The sequence below is a fragment of the Chiloscyllium punctatum genome, chromosome 44, assembly GCF_047496795.1.
Source record: "Chiloscyllium punctatum isolate Juve2018m chromosome 44, sChiPun1.3, whole genome shotgun sequence".
NCBI lineage: Eukaryota > Metazoa > Chordata > Chondrichthyes > Orectolobiformes > Hemiscylliidae > Chiloscyllium > Chiloscyllium punctatum.
The window spans coordinates 46,009,082-46,032,948 of record NC_092782.1 but is presented as its reverse complement, the minus strand read 5'-3'; the positions used below and the strand labels follow the sequence as shown (position 1 = coordinate 46,032,948).

General features: G+C 41.7%; 1 protein-coding gene across 1 annotated transcript in view; it reads left to right on the top strand.

Annotated features, from left to right (window-relative positions):
• Positions 1–23,867, top strand: part of snd1 (staphylococcal nuclease and tudor domain containing 1) — an 868,653-nt gene that overhangs the window by 616,368 nt on the left and 228,418 nt on the right. The window contains exon 17 of the mRNA XM_072562814.1: positions 13,688–13,876. Coding sequence (XP_072418915.1) covers positions 13,688–13,876 — 189 coding nt within the window. The remainder of the gene's footprint in view (positions 1–13,687; positions 13,877–23,867) is intronic.

Here is a 23,867-nt window from a genome sequence, read left to right as displayed (position 1 = left end):
AGTTAGTTTATTCAAAGTAATAGGGGCATCGGACGCACTGCCTATAACCGTTGTAGACTCGCAAACTTTATGGATATTTAAATGGTCATTGGTAAGGCATATGGACAAGAGTAGAATAGTGTAGTTCAGATGGACTTCAGATTGTTTTCACAGGTGGTGCAATATCGAGGGCCAAAGGGCCTGTATTATGCTGTAATGTTCTATATGTACGTTGTCTTTGCTTTTTTACTAAAATCCTCATCTTTGCCTTTCTTCTTTGGCTAGAATAATGTTCCCTCAACATTGCATGGCCATTGCAGTTATTTGGATGGTTCACACACACCAATTTACCTGTGAATGCATTTGACATCCAATTCTAAACACCACTACCACGCATAGACCTCTGAGGTCTGCACTGCAGCAGGATAATTAGAGGGAACACAGATTCTAATACATCCCTAGCTGGCAAACTGTGTTCAAGTTCCATTAAAACTGAAGTTGTCCAAAGCTCTGCTGCCATGTCCTAACTCTTAGCAAATCCCATCCACCCTACCCCAGGCTTGCAGTTGCTCCATCATGACAGCCTTAAAATTCTCAGTCTCGTTTTAAAATCTCTGCAGAGTCTCAATTCTCCATTTCTTAGAAAGGAATAGTGATTATAGTTGTAATCTAGAGGCTCAAGCTAATGCCATGGATCCACAAATTTGACACTCACCAATACAACTAGTGGAATTTAAATTCAATTAATTAATTTATTAATTAAAACCAGGAATTGAATGCTGGTTTGAGTAATGGTGCCACAAAATTACTGTTGTTCACGAAAGTCCTTTCTGTAAATTAATTGTCTTTATTTGGTTTCGCTGAATGTGACTGCAGACCTATAACAATGTGGTTAACTGTTAACTGCCATCTAAATAGGATTGCAATTCACTCAGTTCAAGGGCAATTAGGGATAAGCTAGCTGTACCCACATCCCATGAAAGAATCAAAAATAACTCTCTAATCTCCAGTAGTCTCAGAACTCTACAGAATCCCTACAGTGTGGTAACAGGCCATTTGGCCTAACAAGTCCACAATGACCCTCCAGAGTAACCCTCCTAGACCCATTCCCCTACCCTATTACTCTGTCTAATCCACCTAACCCACACATCTCTGAACACTGTGGGCAATTTAGCATGGCCAATTCACCTAACCTGCATATCTTTGGATTGTGGGAGGAAACAGGAGCACCCGGAGGAAATCCACACAGACGCGGGGAGAATGTGCAAACTCCATACAGGATGTAATTGAACCCAGGACCCTGGCGCTGTGAGGTCTTTCTGAGCAGCCACAGTTTTAATCATGCTACGATTCTTGATGTAATTTCATGAGTTGTCTAATCTCTGGAAGTCCATCCCATATCCTTTGTGCCTCTCAACTTGTTTCTTTCCATTAAGATGGTCCTTAAAACCTAATTCTTTGGTCAAGTTTTTTGTCATCTGACCTATTATCTCTTAAGGTGGCTTGATGGCATATAATTTTATTGCATTAAAGATGTGATGCAAAGGTAAGATTGTTGAAAGCAAGTGAATAATGGAGTGCAAGCAGAATTAATCAGTTCAAAAACAACTGGTTGCAGATTTTCTTTTGGCATTTATTGATGATTTGTGTGTTTCCACAGACATGAGAATATTTCAGAACAGAAAATTGCCATTACATCCACCATGCTATCTTTTCCTGACTTCCTTCATACCTTTTCTTACAACCTGCCCTCTCCAAAAGTGATTTTGATTGTCATTTAAACCTGTTAATATCATCTACTTAAATGTCTTCCTTGATTATGCTTTTTTAAAAGCGCATGTTAGTACGTAAGTGATCTTCATGAATGTCCTCTTTATTTAGAATCGCCTTTCTCTTGCATCCTTGTGGATTGTAAACATTAAGTCGATGACCTTCTTGAACATATTTTGCACTGAATTTCAGTCTTATCTTATTGCATTCTTTAACAACATTGGGCGGTTTGATTGTGGGAAAGAAATTTTGTGCTTTTAGCTAATGGTTATTTTAAGATATACTGGTACTCATGTTACTTCATCCCTTCTCCATTGAGCCATTCTTTATCAGCTTAATCCATTGTAAGCTAGAACTTTTGGAAACTTACCTGAAAGTAGCCATTTTGTCAGTTTTTATTTTGCTCCATTTGACGTTGAGATCAATTCCATAGAAAATATGACCATAGATGAATTTACTGCTGTGTTAATTTTGACATGAGCGCGGTGAAGAACGTTGATCCTGAGGAATGGGACAGTGCAGGCTAAATCAAAACCCATAAAGCAGCACTCCCATTTTCATCAAAAGCAGGTTTTACAATGCTTCTATACATCAAAGAACAAAGAAAATTACAGCACAGGAGCAGTCCCTTTGGCCCTCCAAGCCTGTGCTGATCCAGATCCACTATCTAAACCCATCATCTCTTTTCTAAGGATCTGTATCCTTCTGCTCCCTGACCATTCATACATCTATCTAGATACATCTTAAATGAGTTGAAAGTATGGTGCTGGAAAAGCACTGCAGGTCAGGCAGCATTAAAGGAGCAAGAGAATTGATGTTTCGGGCAAAAACCCTTCATCAGGAAAGATACTATCATGCCTGCCTCTACCATTTCCACTGGCAACTTGTTCCAGGCACCCACCACCCTATGTGTGAAGAACTTTCCACGCATATTTCTCTTAAACCTTTCCCCTCTTGTCTTGAACTTAAGACCCCTAGGAATTGAGGTCTCTTTCTTCTCTTCTTCCCCCCCCCCCCCCCCCAAAAAAAAATCTGGGGAACAAAGCTTCTTGCTATCCACGCTGTGTATACCTCTCATGATTTTGTAGACCTCAATCAGGTTCCAAATGTGGCTGAACCAAAGTCCTATACAATTATCACATGACCTGCAAAGTTTTGTTCTCAATACTCTGTCCAATGAGGGAAAGCATGTAGTATGCTTTCTTGACCACTCTATCGACCTGCGTTGCTATCTTCAGGTTACATTGGACCTGAATACTCTGATCTCTCTGTACATCAGTTTTCTCCAGGACTTTTCCATTTATTGTATAGTTCACTCTTGAATTGGATCTTCCAAAATGCATAATCTCGCATTTGCCCAGATTGTACTCCATCTGCCATTTCTCTGCCCAACTCTCCAATCTATGTATATTCTGTGCCCTCACTATCTGCTACCTCCCAATCTTCGTGTCAACTGCAAGCTTGCTAATCAAACTACCTATACGTTCCTCCAGATCACTTGCATATATCACAAACAACAGTGGTCCCAGCACGGTTTCCCTGTGGAACACCACTGGTCACAGTTCTCCATTTTGAGAAACTCCCTTCCATGTTACTCTTTGTCTCCTGTTGCCCAGTCAGTTCTTTGTCCATCTAGCTAGTACACCCTGGACCCCATGCAACATCACTTTCTCCATTAGCCTACCATAGGGAACACTATCAAACACTTTACTGAAGTCATGCATATGACATCTACAGCCCTTCCCTCACCAATCAACTTTGTCACGTCCTCAAAGAATTCTATTAAGTTGGCACAACATGACCTTTCCTGCACAAAACCATGCTGCCTGTCACTGATAAGCCCATTTTCTTCCAAATATAAATAGATCCTATCCCTCAGTATCTTCAGCTTCCTTATCACTGACATCAGGCCACTGCTCTGTAATTACTTGGATCATCCTTGCTACCCTCTTAAAGAAGGCGACAACATTAGCAATTCTCCAGTCCTTCAGGACGTCACCCATGTTCAAGGATGATGCAAAGATATCTGTTAAGGCTACGGCCATTTACTCTTGCTTCCCTCAGTAACCTGGGATAGATCCCATCCGGACCTGGAGATTTGTCCACCTTAATGTCTTTTAGAATACCCAATAGTTCCTCCCTCCTTATGCTGACTTGACCTAGAGTAATCAAACATCTATCTCTAACCTCAATATGCGTCATGTCCCTCTCCTTGGTGTATACTGACACAAAGTACTCATTAAGAATCTTCTCCATTTTCTCTGACTCCAAGCATCACTTCCCTCCTTTGTCCTTGAGTGGGCCAACCCTTTCTCTAGTTACCATCTTGCTCCCTACATACGAATAAAAGGATTTGGGATTTTCCTTAACTCTGTTTGCTAAAGATATTTCATGATCCCTTTTAATCCTCTTAATTCCTCGTTTCAGATTGGTCCTACCTTCCTGATATTCTTCCAAAGCTTCATCTGTTTTCAATCACCTAGGCCTTATGTATGCTTCCTTTTGTCCTCTTAGCTAATCTCACAATTTGACCAGTCATCCCTGGTTCCCTAATCTTGCCATTTCTATTCCTCATTTCACTGCACTCTAATCAATCTCTCTTTGAAAGCCTCCCACATGTCAAACGTGGATTTACCCTCAAACAGCTGCTCCTAATCCACATTTCCCAGCTCCTGCCAAATTTTGATTCCATCAATTTAACACACTTCCTTTAGGACCACTCTCGTCTTTGTCCATGAGTATTCTAAAACTTACAGAATTGCGATCACTGTCATCCTTTCCAGTTTGTTTAGATCTTTTGTGTTATTTCACTTGCCCCATTATTAACCTTCCATCATCACTTATTTTGTCTTACGGCCTCCAGCCTTCCATCCTGTCACAGAACTTTCCCCTTTGTTTTCCCATTCTTCCTCCTTCCAATCCACTTCCCTGTCTCTCTCGTTGCTTTAACCCCTAATTTTTCAGTTCTGATTAAAGATCGTTGACTTGAAATGTTATCTCATCATTTTTGCACACATCCTGTGTGACTTGCTTCAGTCAGCCTTTTCTGTACTTATGTCAAACTTTTCTAAGGCAGCTACATCAGACTTGTATTGAGAATGAAGTTATTTTCTCACCAAACCTAACAGACCTTCAAGTCACATGTAGCAGCTAGACACAGAGTAGTGGTGCTTCCACTCTGCTTTCAGTAATGTGCTTAATCTTATTGTATACTCTGTCACTTTCAGTTTCTCATGCAGGTTATCCTGCAGCTTTTCTAAGCAGTTTAAATGGCTGCTTTTTACCGTGGGGATTCATGCTCACCAGACACTTGACTAGCATTCCTCCAAATTAATTGCATGGATTCTTAAAGTTAGTTAAGAAAATAATCTTTACACCCTCCTTTCTGGGCCATGTTAACCCTTTAGTAGTGTGCCATTGTTTATCGAGATCGGGGTTAAAATTCTTAAAACAAAATACTGTGGATGTTGGAGATCACAAATAAAAAGTACTTGAGGAACTCAGCAGGTCCAGCAACATCTATGGAAATGAAAGCAGAGTTAACCTTTCAGGTCCAATAACTACTCTTCAGAACACTTCCAAATAAATATTGTGGCATTCAAACATTAATTCTGTTCCTCTCTCCACAGATTCTGCCAGGTATGCTGAGTTTCTCCAATGCTTTGTTTTTAAAATAAAATTCTTGAGTTCATTTACATTCTTTATAAAGACATGGCTCTGCTTTTCAAGCAAGGAGAGGAAAAAACAGATTCAGAAGCATGATTCATGCTTATAGAATGAGAATAGGGGGAAAGTTGTAATTATGCACAGCTGAAACTACAGGGACAGAAGAGTATGTCAGCAGATTCACTCAAAATATGTTTGACTGTTTCTTCAGTCATTCCCAATATACACAAATTTCTCTTAAATTCTTAATTGTTGTCTGCTTGAAAAACTACAATGTGTCCCAAAAGTATTAAAGCAGCAAATTATTTGCAAGAAGGTTTTTTTTTTACAACTTCAGTATATTTCCCACTGTATAGAGCATTATTTGCTGCTTACATGAAGCTTGAGCTGTGTAGCAAATAGCATTCAGTCGCACTATTTTGTCATTTCTCAGCTTTGCCTCATTAGTGCTACGACCAGTTATATTGTACCAAGTAAAAAGCACTGACTTTGCATGTATTTATTTTACTTCCAATCCTGCTTGCAATGCAAATATTAGTTAACAAACAGAGCCTTGGGATCTGTCTGTGGCTGTGTTTAGAAACAACATCTTGCACTAAAAGCAAAACCTCATTAAATGTACAAGGACTCGACAGTGAAAACACCTTGTGGTCAATTATTTAATTTCCTGTAGAGACTCTGGCAAAGCTGCTGGTTCATCCTTTCTCATTCTTCCTTGTTTTTTTTCTCTCTCCTTGCCTCTGCTAGTGTGTATATGTGTTTATCTTTTTTTTCCCTTCTTCCATTTTCTTCGTCTTTAGTCTTGTTGTCTGTTCAGGATGACCCAAAGTGCTTCACAACCAGTATGGCGCTTTTGATGTGCAGCCACTGTCGTAACCTGCTGAGTGTCAGTATTTTCTACTTTTATTACATAAAATGTTCCTGCTTTTCATCATTAAAATGGGCATCAAGCTTTTTTCTCTCTCCCACTTCCTTCCTAGTTATATGTTTTTCTCTTATAGATTTGCCCCTTTGTATCTTAACCAAAATGTGACTTGCCATTTAAATTTCTCCACAGATTGCATGTAGTTTCTTTGTGGTCTAATGGGCAGACAAATTTGAGAGCAGCTACCTTTGCTAGTTATCTCAAATCTGTGCTGAGTTACCTGTGAATGGGAACTGTTTTTTTTCTTCAATCGTAACATTTCTTAATTTTCAACAACATTTTGAAAATCCCCATAACTTCGGAACAGCCCACTCCTCTGGCTTCTCAAACTAACTGAAATCTCTGAACTTGAATACAATTCTAGTAAACTTCCTCTGTACCCTAGCTGACATCTTTATATTCTTCCTAAAAGATATTAATCTGATTTGTGGATTTTTGTTTGAGTCTAACCAGTGATTTGTATAGAACTGTAATCTATGCTTCCCATGTTGTCTTTTTAACTTGTTATGCCAGTTCCTATACTACTTTAAAATTGTTCCATCTAGTTTTATTGCCCTTCCACATTCTCACTTCCAAAAGGCTGAAAGCTTTGAAAATGGTTTTAATTCAGTCAAAATGATAATCTTTGTTGATGTTGACACCTATTTTGTGGAAAGATTTGGTTTTTTTGGTTTGTTGAAGGAGGTATGTTGATACAGAGATTGAAACATCCTACAGTTCAGAATATCACTGCTTGGACAGTGAAAAATGGAACAAACCACAAAGCCAAAGTTGAGAGAGGGTTATTGCAGCAAGGGCATCATACTGAATTTGAATTGTGCAGGAAGTATCTATATACCAAAATGCACAGATGTTACTAAGCTTAAGCTTATTTTTTCGCTACTCGGGAACATTTAAATAGTCATTTGGTAATACAGAAATTGTGTTGCTGGATAAAAAGACATTTTGTCAAAGCTTTTCGTCTTACATCAGGATGTTCACAAGAGCTGTCAAGGCAATGCAACATTGAGAAGGCAAGTAGACCCTGGTAGAATTCTAGCTGTGGAAATTGTGCCATTTAGAAGATTGACAGTTAACAGGCTTTCTAAAACCTAAACCAAGCAGGTTGATTCTGATTGGTTAAGGCATTGCCCTGAGGAATGAACTAAGGAAGTGCTGTCACCTATTTTGGGAAGTTGAAATGGACAGTGTGTATACAGGGTTTTTGGGGCCTATATATATGTAGCTTCCGGCGTCTGTGAGCCTGACTGACCATCTTAAATTGGTTGTCACCTCAATCCTTAGCATACTCTTGATATTGCTGGATAATCCCATTTGCTAGATAATCCCATCGCAGCAATGCCTCTAATGTTGGACATCGAAATAGAGTATTGCAATAAGTTGCTTGCCTGTTGTGAGCCACTGAACGGACTTACTGCCTGGTACAGTCCGCTGATTTCGGAAGGTAGAGGCTACATACTCAGCATCACACTGCAATTGAAATTTCTGTGGCTTATTATCATTTGTGTGATAAGTATGATATCTTTTTGGCTTGTTGGCAGTGTCCTGCTAGTGCGAGCACCACGTATGCCACTACTGATAGTAGCAACCAGAAGCTCAGAGCACAATTAAACCATTCAGCCTTTTGATGTTGCTCTACCATTCAATATGATCACGACTAATCCTCCAACTCAATACCATTGATGTCTTTAAAATCTAAAAGTTTATCTGTTTGTTTCTTGAATGTGATAAGTGACAAGGCCTTCATAGCTTTCAATGGTGAAGAATTCCATAGGTTCATTACCCTTCAAGTGTGAAGGCATTTTCCCATCTCACTTCTAATTGTCCGATCCCATATACTGAGACTATGCCCTCACGTGCTAGACTCCCCACCTAAGGAAAATATTGTCCCTTCATCTAATCTGTCCAGATCTGTTAGAATTTTGCAGATTTCTTATCTCAAAATGGGGCCAACACCAGGCAACCCTTTGAGCTTTCGATAGCAGATCTTATTCTCTCATTTCTTATTACTGTTCCACACTTTTAAAAACCTAAATTCTAAGCTGGTAAATATTGCACCTCCTCTGCAGCTGTCATACCCTGTATCAGACAAATAAACCCCATGATGCATTCCCTCTATGGCAAGTGTATCCTTTCTTGTTATCTGTTGCTTATTTTTGAATTAGACTGCTAGTTGAAGTAGACTGCCACTTTGGTTGTAGCTTTCGATTCTGCAATAAGCATTTTTCTCTTAGGATATAAAATGTTTGTTTCCCCTTGCATTGGTATCCTTGTGAATGTTCTAATAAATGCAAGATAAAAAGCTTTGATGTGTTTTTTAACAATACTCAAGACTTCAGGGTGTTCTGAATGAAGGGTGCTATGTGTTGCATCAGCACTCTATTAATGAGTGAACAAATGCTGATAAGTTATGTTCTGTAGAGCAGTTGATTTTTCCTGACCGACCCAAAAGAAATGGAGTAGTGATGGTTCCATAGTGATAATTAGAATATGGGGGGCAGTACAGTAGTTAGCACTGCTACCTTCACAGGACGTGGAGGTGCCAGTATTCGACTGGGGTGGAGAAAGTTAGAAGTCGCATGACACCAGTTTATAGGGTTATGTGAAATCACAAGCTTTCGGAGCACTGCTCCTTCTTGACTTCTAGATTTGTCACAGGGATCTGGGTTTGATTACAGCCTTGGGTGACTGTCTGTGTGGAGTTCACGTTCTCCCTGTGTTGCATGGATTTCCAGTAGGTGCTCTGGTTTCCTCCCACTGTCCAAAGATGTGCAGGTTACGTAGGTTGGCCATCCACATCATAATACAGAATATTAAAGTGTTGCTGAAATTGAGACACTTCATACACCAGGTTCGGGCAAAGTCAAATGGCTCATTCTATGCCCTTCAAATCTGAGATTATCGTGTGTTCTTTGTGCTTTATGAAACTATATTAGTACAGACAATGCTGCCACAGTGGATTCCATTCTCACTGGAATGTGGCAGCCATTGATTTATCAGGAGTTACATGGTTTTAGAGAAGACACTTTAATACAGTAGTGACATCTGAAACGTAGACATGTCTCCAAAGTGGCTGTTATTATAGAATCATTTGGTACAGAAAAGGCCCTTTGACCCATCAGGTCTGTACTCTTCATGGAATCATATAGGAAGAAACTAGACCCTTCAGTCCAACTCATCCATGCTGACCCAGATTCCCAAACCAACCCAGTCCCATTTGCCTGCATTTGCCAATATCCATCTAAACTTTTTCTATTTATGTACCTATCCAAAAGTGTTTTAAATATTGTAACCTTACCTGCACCTGCCACTTCCTCTGGCAACTCATTCCACACATGAACCACCCTCTGTGTGAAAAAGTTGTCCCTCGTGTATGTCTTGTATGCTAGTCTGTGGATTCCATGAAGTGACAACTTATTCCATTTGGAATGTGTGTTCTATGCTGAGATTATCATTGGCTAGGAGTCAAAACACTCAGCAGCATTTGTTAGAATTAATGACTCCTCTTCGGTGGTTGCAGGAGGAGGCTAACAAATGCTTTCGGGTGAGACCGAAAGATTACCTACAGTGTGGAAACAGGCCCTTCGGCCCAACAAGTCCACACCGCCCCGCCAAAGCGTAACCCACCCATACCCCTACATCTACATCTAGATCTACATCTACCCCTTACCTAACATTACGGGCAATTTAGCATGGCCAATTCACCTGATCTCCACATCTTTGGACTGTGGGAGGAAACCGGAGCACCCGGAGGAAACCCACGCAGACACGGGGAGAACGTGCAAACTCCACAGTCAGTCGCCTGAGGCGGGAATTGAACCCGGGTCTCCGGCGCTGTGAGGCAGCAGTGCTAACCACTGTGCCACCGTGCCGCCCAAATACATGATGTGATCCATGCTAGAATAACTTGCTATCCACTAACTGTCAGCTTCTCCATGAAGATTAAACATTGGTTGCAAGGGCTCAGATGTCTAAGGATCCAGATGCTAGCACGAGATTATTGGGAAAAGTTGTAGACCTTTGTCAATTCATTCGAGAGATGCGGGAGTTCCGGACTGGCTAGCGTCAAGGTCAGCATGGTGAGTGGCTTAGAGGGGCACCTAGAGCTGAAGGTGTTCTCAGGTTGTGCAACCCTTGTCAGCCTAAGCCTGGATACAATCCGAGTACTGCTGCATTTGTTTGCACTTGCTTCAGAATCTACAAAGGGAACTGTGTTGGGCATTGTGCAACAATCAACAAACATCCCCACTTCAATTATATAGAAGAAAAATCATCTTTGTTTTAAATGTTTTGAATGAATAACTAATATATTCTCTTGCTTGAAATTCTAAAATATTGAAGAAACAATAAATTAAATCCTGGGTACAATTGAGTTGCTGTTCACTTGCGGGCTGATAGTGGATTCCATGGTAACTGAGCATTCTTGAACTGGTCTCTTCAGAAGGAGTCATAATAAGTGCATACAAAATTGATTGGGGCTGGCAGGATGCATGGCAGAATGGGAGGGTGAAGATCCTTATGATTATTACAGCATTCAATGAGCTGATCAGAGGTAAGATCCTAGTAATGAAGGAGAATATTAAATGTCAAAGCCTGCAAAACCACTCCCCCAACCCCCACCCCAACATCTTTCCACCTGGAACACAAACACCTCAAGTGAGATGACGTGTCTGACTTGAGAGCAAGTTACTAAAACTGAAGAAGCTTCTGTTACAGTTCACTAAATATTTGATGCGGTTGATAGATTGTTTAGCTAATTCAGCTTTGCTGGAGAACATGATGGGATTGATGCTGCTTGAGAGAATTTTATTTATAATGATTAGTAGGATTGCTCTCTTGTCCATTACTAACTACATAATAATTTCAGGAGGAGGTTTGTTAGAATCCAGTGTGCTGTGCAATAAAGCTTATTCTGTCTATTTTACTGCTTTTTCAATGGAAGCTTTTTTTTAAAATGAAATAGGCAATGATTTAATTTGAATCATTCTCTTCAGGAGAGAGAAGTGTTTGTTTACTTGGAAAAGAAATTTAAATATGAAAGCAATTTGTATTTCAGTTCCTGTTAACTAAGGAAATGCAACAAGCAGCAATATTTATTTGTGAGAATGTTGTGGACGAAGTTGTTTTTGGCATTATATAGAATGGTTACAGCACAGTAGAAGACCATTTGGTCCCGCCTGTCTGTCTGTCTGCAAGGTCAATTCGGTTAGCCCCACTCCTCCATCTTTCCCCTCAACATTTTTATCTCTCTTCAGATTAATGTCCAAACCCCTTCTGAAAGTGGTGGATGAATCTGTTTCCAGCATATTGCTAGGCTCTGTTTGTTTCATGTTGTATCAGGATTAATCATTTTCTTTGCAAAGAACTCGCCAAGGATGGACTTTTATGTGACCATCTTTGACATTATTTCTTTTTATAATCCCTTTTCCTTTCTCCTTACATTTATTTTTTCTCTTTCTCCATTCCGTGTCATTCCCTGTAGTCGAAAGGGGGTGGAAGGAGTAAGAGGATAGTGGGAACGCTTCTCACCTCTCACCCCCGACTTCAGCATTTGCACCACCACCTCCCAGTTACTCCATTCTAAAGAAGGGTCACTGGACCCGAAACATTAAGTCTGCCAGACCCACTGAGACCTCCAGTAATTTCTGTCCTCATGTCATCTTGCTTTGTCTGCATTGTAGCTACTTGTTTGATCTTCCTGCCACTTGGCTTCTATCTCTCTTTCCTTGTTGTGGCTTTTAATTCACCCTCTTTCCATTTTCAGCTGATTCATCCTTTTGCTACTGTTTCCTTTCTGTGGCTTGTTCATTTTGAATTTACACAACTGTGGTTATTAGATCTTAGTGATACAGGATAAGGGGCTTGAGAATTCAGTATATTTTGTTTCATTTTTCAAAAAAGTATTTTGGTCACTGCTTGAGGGATCAAGAATACTAATATTACAAGATGTGCAAAATAACCCATGCAAAACCCGAAAAGGAAATCATTGATGATAAGATGAACAATCAATTGGTTGAAGTTAATTCCTTCCCCTTCTATCATTAAATTAATTTCAGCTCCACCTTGCCATTTCTCTGTTCCTGAATTTGTCAGTGCAAAATAAATTTAAATAAATAAATGTATTTGAAACTGGGTTGAAGATAGGAGTTATGCAGTATGTTAGAACATCAATCACCTCTCAAGACAGTGTATGTTTAATCTGGGCTAAAACTGTGCCTGGCTGAGAGGATGCACAATGTCAGGTCAAAACACTTTTAACCCAGTAGTTTCTGGATACCATTGGAGAGCATGAAATATCCCAAATATGGATGAGAAAAGATGGGAGGAATCGAGAGTCAGGCAATCAACAATATGAATAGTTTGGGCTAAATGACCATATCTCATCTATTTTTTTTCCCCGAGTCTACATCAAAAAAGCCCTCAGTTATATGAGAATCATTGGTCAGCCATTTGAGATCATCTGCACTCCTCTAATTCTGATCTTTTGTGTATTTCATCTCACTCTCTCTCTCTCACTCTCTCTCTCACTCTCTCACTCTCTCTCTCACTCTCTCTCTCACTCTCTCTCTCACTCTCTCTCTCACTCTCTCTCTCACTCTCTCTCTCACTCGCCCCTCTCACTCGCCCCTCTCACTCGCCCCTCTCACTCGCCCCTCTCACTCGCCCCTCTCACTCGCCCCTCTCTCTCTCTCTCTTTCACTCACTCACTCACTCACTCACTCACTCTCACCCCTCTCTGTCACTCTTTTCTCACCCCTCTCTGCCTGTGCCTAGGAGAAAGTGAGGACTACAGATGCTGGAGAGTCAGAATCGGAAAGTGTGGTGCTGGAAAAGTACAATAGGTCAGGCAGCATCTGAGGAGCTAGAGAGTCAGCATTTTGGGTGTAAGCCCTTCCTTCATCAGGAATGGTGGGCTTATGCCCAAAACGTTGACCCCAACCTTTGGTGATCCAGCCTAATATCTTCTGTGGCTTGATGTCTACTTGTTCTATATTGCTTCCCTAAAGCACCTGAGGGCATTTCAGTGCATTAAGGGTGCTGTATAACTGCAAGTTGTTGTTGGTCTATGTGGAGACCCAGTCCTATGCTTTGGCCTTGATTCCTAATGCCCTGAAGACAATTAGGGAGAAGAAACAATGACAACCTTCCCAGTGCCACTTGCATTTTGAAAACAAATCACTGTGTACTAAGTATTCTTCTGCTTTGTAGTTAATACATTTCTGTTTTATGTTTTAAGAGTTATCCTTTGAAACAACATCTTTTAAAGAATGATTGGGCTTTGGATTGAGAATGTAAAATTTCTGTAACTTGGTTCAGTAAAACGTTATGTTTGCCTTCCAATTTCAGGTGGAGGTAGAAGTGGAAAGCATGGATAAAGCTGGTAATTTTATTGGCTGGTTACACATAGATGGGGTCAACCTTTCTGTCGCCCTTGTGGAGAACTCTCTCTCAAAGGTTCATTTCACTGCAGAGCGGAGTTCCTACTACAAAGCACTTCTATCAGTTGAAGAGCCTGCCAAGCTAAAACGGGAAAAGGTAGGAACTGAATTGAAATATTCCTTTTTTTGAAAAAATGTTGTAACTTTTAAAACGCTACAAATATCTGTGCTTATAATGTTCATCAAACAATCCATCTCAAATTTAATGCATCCAGACCCCTCTCGTCTAATGTAATCTTTCAGAGCTAAGAGTATAAAACGCAACAACTTGCATTTTGCTTTATACATCTTGAAAATGTGGGACATTTGCTGAAAGGTTTATTTTCACCAAAAATTAGATTTAACCTTTATTGTCACATATACTCAATAAGTTTTGTGAAAAGTTTATATGTTACCACTTCCAGCGCTGACTTACTTGCCACGGTTATATAGGTACAGTTTCATGAGTTACACGAACTTAGACAATAGAGAAGGAAAGTGTCCAGCATTGAAGAAATTTCATAACAGCAGACCATGCTGGCACCTAGCTTCCAGTCCACACCAGGTCCTGGCTCCAGACCGCATCAGGCTTTCACCTCTAGGGTCATGAGGCCGGGAGATCGCTTCAGACAACCAGGTGAGGAGGAACTACACTGGACCAGGAGGTCACCGCGCCAGGCCAGGAGTCATTACTGGAAGGCTGGGAATCATGCGCCAGAGGTCAGGAGTCATCACTGGAGGCTGGGCATTGTCAGAGGAGAAGAAGAAAAGCAGTAAAGACGAAATGAAAAAGAAGAAAAGGTGAAGAATGGACGGAACATACGAGCTCTGGCTTGACTATCCTACTCAGACCACCATCTTGGTAAGACTAGTTTAGAAAGAACTATTTTAAATAAAAGTGAACAATGTCCTGGGAGTCTGATTTAATAAATGAAACCATTTGCATGACTCCTATAGTAGGATTATGCAATAGTTTTCAGTGTCCCATTACTTGAGAGTACTTCTTGACTGAATAATAGAGGCAGCTGTTCACACACATTTGACCTTAACCCCTCTCATAGTACAAATCCCTCGGTCCACAGCAAGTTAAATTTATATAAAGTAGATATCCAAACATGTTTTCAAGAAGCCAAGTTTTGCAATCGTTCATTTGACTTTTCAGGTGTAAGCCTGGAATGGCAAAGATGTAACAGATACCATGAAGAGGATTGAACAAGTCTTCAATATTCCCCCTTTACGTGATGGCAAATCAAGAAATTAAGTTCAACTCAAGCTGGCCAGAAAACACATTATTTTATTGCTTGTGTTACTCGTGGGAGGTTATGTTGGTGCACTTTTTTTTTCTAACCTTCCGCTGTCTGCTTCATATCGTCCCAGCATAGCCAGATGCAGTCAAATGTCAATTCTTCTGCAGCCCCTTCTTCCTACCCTTCATGCAGTCTTCACCCCTCCCATCATGCAATTTCCTCCCCTCGCAGTCTCCTACTTCTACTTCTACTCCCTACTAACTCCTCTTGTCATTTCTTCCTTCCCACTGCCTCTCACAGTGTACTTCTAACCCCTTTACCATTCTCGCAGCCTCCGCCTTCCACCCACAAACCTCCTACCCAAACCTCAGGCAAGGCAGACTGCCCCTGACACCTGAAAAAAACGACTCTGGTGACTGCTTACTGACTGGTTGCTACTTATCCAGATATTCTTAAAAATCACACAACACCAGGTTGTAGCCCAACAGGTTTATTCGGAAGTACTAGTTTTTGGAGCATTGCTGCTTCTTCAGCGCTCCGAAAGCCAGTACTTCCAAATAGACCTGTTGGACTATAACCTAGTGTTCTGTGATTTTTAACTTTGTCCACCCCATTCCAACACCGGCACCTCCACATCATTGCCATCCAGATATTCGTATTAACCTGTTTAGTGATGTTATTGGGATTTGAATCCAGGCCTCCTCGTCCAGGGGTAGGGACAGTAGCACTATGCCATAAGAGGGCTCTCAGTACTTATCCAAATAGGAGCTGTTCCTAGTCCACATTTGCTGATAAGCTCACTGGTGACACCATCTGACTTTTCTGAAAAAGGGTCACTGAACCCAAAATTTTAACACTGCTTTCTGTCCACAGATGGTGCCAGACGTAGAACAGAACAGCAGAGGCACAGGCCTTTCGGCTCACTATTTTTGTGTCGACCATGATGCTAGTCTAAACAAATCCCATTTGCCTCCATATGGTCCATATCCCTCTATTCCCTGCCTGTTCATGCATCTGTTTAAATGCCTCTTAAACTTTCCATTCACATCTGCTTCCCTGGTTCCAGACAGTTACTATCCTCGGGGGGGGGGATAAAACTTTCCTTGCACATCTCCATTTAACCTTTCCCCCTCCCCCCCCTTAAAAGTATGGCCCCTCCCCTCCCTTAAGATTTGACATTTCTACCCTGGGAAAAAGAATCTAACTAATCCTATCCAGGTCTCACCATAATTTTGTCAATTTATATCACGTTTCCCCTCAGCCTACAACACTCCAGTGGAATTAATCCAAATTTGTGCAAGCTCTCTTTAAGGTTTATATAGTCCAATTCGGGCAACATTGTAGTAAACCTCTTTTGCACTGTCTCCATGTCCCTCCTACGGTGTGGTGACCAAAATTGCATGCAGTAATCCAAATGTGGCCTGACAAAATTCTTATACAGTTGCAGCATGACTTACATTCCGTGCCCTGACTGATGCAGGCCATAATGCCAAAAGTAAAGGAACACTTAAGAGGCAGCAATCATAATATGGTAGAGTTCAGTCTGCAGTTTGAAAGAGAGAAGGCATAGTTGGATGTAATGGTCTCACAGTTAAATAGAGGTAATTACAGGGGCATGAGTGTGGAACTGACTATAATTGACTGGAAGCAAGGCCTAGCATGGAAGGTGGTGGAGTAACAATGGCAGGAGTTTCTGGGTGTAATTGAGGACACAGTACACAGGTTCATCCCAAAGAAAAGAAAGATTATCCGGGGTGAGGGGCGGGATTAGACAGCAATGGCTGACAAAGTCAGGAAGTGTATAACAGAAGAATAGAGAGCCTATAAAGTGGCCAATAGCACTGGGAAATCAGAAGATTGGGAAGATAGAGAAACACACAGAGGATAACAAAGATACAAATAAGGAAGGGGAGGATCAAATATGAAAGTAAGTTAGCCAGTAATATTAGAAATTATAATAAAAGTTTCTTTCAATACATAAGAAACAAACGAGAGGCAAAGGTTGACATTGGGCTGCTCCAAATTGCTGTAGGAAGGCTAGTGCTGGGAGGTAAGTAAAAAGTTGAAGAACTTGATAAGTAGTTTGCGTCAGTCTTCACAGTGAAAGACATAAGTAATATCCCAACAATTAATGAGACTCGGGGGCAGTATTGAGTATGGTAGCCATTACAAAAGAGAGAGTGCTAAAAAAGCTAAAAGGTCTAAAAATTGATAAATCTCCTGGCCCCGATGGGCTACATCCCAGAGTTCTGAGGGACATGGCTGAGGAAATAGTGGAGGTATTGGTTGTAATCTTTCAAAAGTCACTGGAGTCAGAGAAAGTCCCAGATGATTGGAAAATTGCTGTTGTAAACCCCTTGTTCAAGAAAGGATTAACACAAAAATGGAAAATTATAGGCCCAATTAGCCTAACCTCGGTTCTTGGTAAAATTCTAGAATCTATTGTTAAGGATGAGATTTCTAAATTCTTTGAAGTGCAGGATCGGATTAGAACATGTCAGCATGGATTTAATAAGAGAACCTCGTGACTGACAAACCTGTTAGATTCTTTGAAGGGATAACAAGTAGGTTAGACCGGGAAACCAGAGATCGATGTTATCTATCTAGACTTCCAAAAGGCCTTTGATTAGGTGCCCCACTGGTTAGTAAGGTGAGGGCTCATGGTGTTCGAGGTGAGCTACTGGCATGGATTGGGGATTGACTGTCTGATAGAAGGCAGAGAGTTGGGATAAAAGGTTCTTTTTCAGAATGGCAGCTGGAGACAAGTTGTGTCCCGCAGGGTTCAGTGTTGGAGCTGCTGTTGTTCACTATATATTAATGATCTGGATGAAGGGACTGGGGGCGTTCTGATGAAGGTCACCAATGATAAAAAGTTAGGTGGACAGGCAGGTAGTTCTGAGGAGGTGGGAGGATGCAGAAAGATTTAGACAGTTTAGGAGAGTGGTCCAGGAAATGGCTGATGAAATTCAACCTGAGCAAATGCGAGGTCTTGCACTTTGGAAAAAAGAATGCAGGCATTGACTATTTTCTAAACAGTGAGAAAATTCATAAAGCCAAAGTACAAAGGGATCTGGGAGTGCTAGTCCAGGATTCTTTAAAGGTTAACTTGCAGGTTGAGTCCGTGGTTAAGAAAGCAAATGTACTGTTGTAATTTATCTCAAGGGGGTTGGAATATAAAAGCAGCAGTGTGCTTCTGAGACTTTATGAAGCTCTAGTTAATTCTAGTCGGGCCTCATTTAGAATACTGTGTCCAATTTTGGGCACCACACCTCAGGAAGGACATACTGGCACTGGAATAGTAGGCCTAACATACGATGAGCAGCTGAGGATGCTGGGATTGTATTCATTGGAGTTTAGAATGTTGAAGGGAGATCTAATAGAAACTTACAAGATAATGCATGGCTTAGAAAGGGTGGACGATGGGATATTGTTTCTGTTAAGCGGGGAGATTAGGACCCATGGGCACAGCCTTAGAATTAGAGGGGGTCAATTTAGAATGGAAATGAGGAGACATTTCTTCAGCCAGAGAGTGGTGGGCCTGTGGAGTGCAGTGGAGACTGGGATGTTAAATGTCTTCAAGACAGAGTTTATTAAATCTTGATTCACAAGGAATTAAGGGCTACGGGGAGAGCACGGGTAAGTGGAAATGAAATGCCCATCAGCCATGATTAAATGTGGAGTGGACTCGATGGGCTGAATGGCCTTACTCACACTCCTATGTCTTAGGTCTTGCAACCTTCTCTATTACCTTATCCACTTGTGTTGCCACTTTCAGGGAGCTATAGATTTAGGTGCTAAGATCCCTCTGTATATCAATGCTCCAAAAAGTCCAGCCATTTACTATATACTGTCCTCTTACATTTTACCTCGCAAAATGCATCACCTGTTATTTGTTCGGATTAAACTTTATCTGTCATTTCTCTGACCAACTTTCCAGCTGACCTATATCCAGCTACATCCTTTGATACCCTTCCTCACTATTCACGCCCCTACCAATTTTCATGTCATCTACAAACTTATTAATCTGATTACTGGCATTTTCATCCAAATCACTTATACCACAGAGGTCCCTACACTGATCCTTGCAGAACACTTGGTCGCAGACATCCAGTCAGAAAAAACACCCCTCCACAACTTCGTATCGTCTTCAATAGTAAAGTCTGTGTAGACAACATCCAATGCCTTGCCCTCATCAGTCATTATCATCACTTCCTCAAGACCTGCTGGGTTTTTCCAGGAATTTCTATTTTTCTTTGGGAAAGAATCAGCCTGTGATTAGAGAAACTGCCCTCATAGATTTTATTTAAAGGGATGTGTTTTCTCCCACTGGTCTCTCAGTGATTGAAGTTTCCTGGTTGTTTTGGGGCAAATTTGTGGGAAACTAAGTTGATGGCACAATAGTGTTATTGCTAAACTATTAATCTAGAAACTCAGCTCACATTCTGGGGATTCGGGTTTGAATTCTGCCACAGCACATGGTGAAATTTAAATTCAATCAAAGATATCTGGAACTAAGCATCTCTTGATGCCAATCTGTTGCCGATTGTTGGAAAATCCATCTGGCTCCCTACTATTCTTCAGGGAAGGAAATCCTGCCGTCCAAGCCTACATGTGACTCGAGACCCATAGCAATGCAGTTGACTCTCAATTGCCCTCTGAAATGGCTGAGCAAACCACCCAGTTGTACCAGTCACCAAGAATTCTCAATAAGAATTGAAACCCGTGGATCACCTGGCAGCAGAAACAGCTCTGTTGACCTTTCTAACATCTGGGAGCTAGTGCCAAAATTGGGAGAGCTGACAGACTACTCAAGCAACGTCCTGACATTTATCATACTCAAGGAATCACCCCCTACAAACAATGTTCCAGACATCACTGTCACCATCCCTGGATATGTCCTTTACCATCAGCAGAACAAACACAGCATGGGTGGCAGCACCGTTGTATGCAGTTTGGAGGGAGTTTCTCTATAAGTCCTCAACATTAACTCCAGACCCAATGAGTCCAATGGCTTCAGGTTAAGTATGGGCAAGGAAACCTCTTGCTGATTACTGCATACTGTCCTCCCTCAGATGATGAATCAACGCCCTTACCTGTTGAATTCCACTTGGAGGAGCGCCGAGGGTGAAAAATCTACACTGAGTGGGAGATTTTAATGTTCCCATCAAGAGTGGCTTGGCATGAGCACTACTGTTCAAGTAGTTTGGGTTCTGAGGACATAGCTGCTAGACTGGGTCTTGCAGCAGAAGGTAAGGGAACAAAAAGATGGAAAAACTTCACCTCATCCTTACCAATGGTCCTTAGTGGGCGGCACGGTGGCACAGTGGTTAGCACTGCTGCCTCACAGCGCCAGAGACCTGGGTTCAATTCCCGCCTCAGGCGACTAACTGTGGAGTTTGCACATTCTCCCCGTGTCTGCGTGGGTTTCCTCTGGGTGCTCCGGTTTCCTCCCACATTCCAAAGATGTGCAGGGCAGGTGAATTGGCTATGCTAAATTGTCCGTAGTGTTAGGTAAGGGGCAGATGTAGGGGTATGGGTGGGTTGCGCTTCGGTGGGGCGGTGTGGACTTGTTGGGCCGAAGGGCCTCTTTCCACACTGTAAGTAATCTAATCTAATCTAATCTAATCAATCTACTGGCTGCAAATGCATCTGTCCAGAACAGTATTGCTGAGAGTGACCACCACACAGTCCTTATTGGAGATGAAGTCCTGCCTTCATATTGTGAGTGACCTTCACTGTATTGTGTGGCAGTAAATTGGACAGATTTCAAGCATATATACAATCTTAAGACTGGGCATGTGGGCTGTCAAAAGCTGCAGAATTTTACTCGAGCAATCTGCAACCTCATGGCCCAGCATAACCCCATTCAACTATTTCTGTCAAGTCAGGGGATCAACCATAGGTCAGTGAAGCGTGAAGGAGGGCATACTAGGAGCTGCACCAGACATGCCTAAAATGAGGTGTCAAACTGGTGAAGCTACCAACCAACTTAGATGCCAAGCAGCATTATAAGCAAGTGATAGACAGAACTAAGTGATTCCATCAACAAGCAGATCAGATCTAATCTCTGCCGTCCTGCCACATATAGTTTTGAATGGTGGTGGATAATCAAATAACTCACTGAAGGAGGTGGCTCCACAAATGTCTACATCTCAATAGTGGGAGAGCTCAGCACATCAGTGTTAAAGATAAGATTAAAGCATTCACAACGATCTTTAGCCAGATGTGCCAAATGAATGATCCATCTCCACCTCCTTCCGTGTTCCCCAACATCACAGATATCAGTCTTTAGCCAATTTGATTAATTCCATGTGACATCAAGAAATAGACGAGGCACTGGATACTGAGAAAGCTATGAGTACCGACAGCATTCTGCAATAATACAGAAAAGTTGTACCTCAGAACTTGCTGTTCCCTGAGTCAAGCTGTTCCATGAGATTAGATTAGACTCCCTACAGCGTGCAAACAGGCCCTTCGACCCAACAAGTCCATCTATCGGACAACTTGGAATATTGCCCAGGTATGTCCTTCACATAGAAATCAAGACAAATTGAGCCCAGCCAATTACCACCACCTCAGTCTACTCTTGATCAAAAGTAAAGTGTTGCAGGTATTATCAATCATGCTATCAAGCAGAACTCATTCAGAGACACACAGTTTGGGTTCCACCAGGGCAACTTGGCTCCTGACTTCATTGCAGCCTGGGTCCAAATATGGTAAAAAGCTGTGGATTCCAATGGGGAGATGAGAGTGACAGCTCTTGACATAAAAGCTGCATTCGACTGTGACGACAAGGACCCCCTATCAAAGCTGAAATCAGTGGGAATCGGGGGCAAATTTCCCCATTGGTTGGAGTCATATCTGACACATGGAAAGGTGTTTGTGATTGTTGGAAATCGGTCATCTCAGTTCTAGGGTATCTCTGCAGGTGTTCCTCAGGTTAGTGTCCTCAGCCCAACCATCTTTAACCACTTCATCAATGACATTCCCTCCACCATAAGGTCAAAAGAGGGGATGTTCACCAATGAGACGCAATGTTCAGCATCATTTGCAACTCCTTAGATACTGAAGTAGTCTATATTTAAGTGCAGCAATATCTGGACAATAACCCAGCTGGACTGACAAATGGCAAGTAATATGTACACACAACACAAATGCCAGGCAATGACTATCTCCAGTAAGAGACAAGCTAAACATTGCCATTTGACATTCAGTGCTGTAATCATCACTGAATACGCCCCCTATCTGGAGCTACCATTGACCAAAAGCTCAATTAGACTCTACACATAAACACAGTGGGCACAAAAGCAGGTCAGAGGCTGAGAATTTGGCAACGACTAAGTCACATCCTGACTCCCCAAAGCTTGTCCACTATCTGCAGCAAAACTCGAGATGCTTGACGCAATCCAGGATAAAGCAGCCTGTTTGATGGGCACTACATCCCCAAGCATCCATCTTCCCCCACCACCAATGCCCAGCAGGAGTGTTTACTATTACAGGATGCACCGCAAAAATTAACCAAACAAACAACCACTTCCAGTGAGAATCATGGGAACACCACCACATGCTAGTTCCCTTCCAAGTCACTCACCATTCTGACTTGGAAATATCGAATCCCTACAGTGTAGAAGCAGTCCATTCAGCCCATTGAATCCACACCACTCCTCCAAAGAGCTTCAAACACAGACCCACTTTATCCTTGTAAATCTATTCAGACCTGGACACTATCGGCAATTCAGCATGGCCAATCCACCTAACCTGCACATCTTTGGACTGTGGGAGGAAACTGGACCACCCAAAGGAAACTCATGCAGACGTGGGTAGAATGTGCACACTCCACATAGGCAGTCGCCTGAGGCTAAAATCAAAGCCGAATCCTTGGCGCCATGAAATACAGTGCTATTCACAGAGCCACCATATCACCCTTATATCGTTGTTCCTTCACTATCACTATGTCAAAATCCTGGAATTCCCTCCCTGAGGACATTATGGGTCAACCGAGAGCATGTGGACTGCAGTAATTTAAGAAGACAGCTTACCCTCCCCATCACCACCTCCTCAAGGGCATCTAGGGATGGGCTATAAGTGCAGACCAGCCTGTGACGTCTATGTCTCATGAGTGAATAGTCATCACATTTTTAAGCCCCACCTCAAAAAAAAATTTAGTTTTCAGATAGTTTCCTTTTCTGGGAGCTCCTTGAACCTCCTTCCACACTCTGCCATGTCTCTACCTCTGGTTGGATAGATTACAAAGCAGTCAGTGAGCATCAGTGAAAAATGATGGGGATTGTCACAAATACTCAGGCTAAGAGAGTCAGAAAGGGTCATCTAATGCCACTAGCGTCCAAGAAAATGCCTAGGATTTTAATTTTATCCGTGGAATAAGCATTAATGTTATAATTCATTTAGAGTCATACAGCATCGAAACAGACCCTTCCATCTAACTCGTTTGCACAAACCATGCATCCCAGTCTGACCTAGTCCTATTTGCCAGCATTTGGCCCATGTCCATCTAAACCCTTCCTATTCATATGCCTTTTAAATGTTGTAATTTGTATCCTCTACTACCATTTCCTCTGGCAGCTCATTCCATATATGCACACCCTCTTCATGAAAATAATCACCCCTAAGGTCCTTTTGAATCTTTCCCCTCTCACCTTAAACCTATTCCTACTCTGGAACTCTTGAATAAATTTTTTTATCACTTTAAAAAGTAGTTAACTGTCAATTTTTTTAAAAAAATTATTGATTGATAGTGTTCACTGAGACTGGGTTATTCACATTAGCAACGATTCCATTTTCTATAGTCATATTGAGATAACATAAGTCCAGAGATAGTTTGTTCCCGTTGGGGTGAGGGGC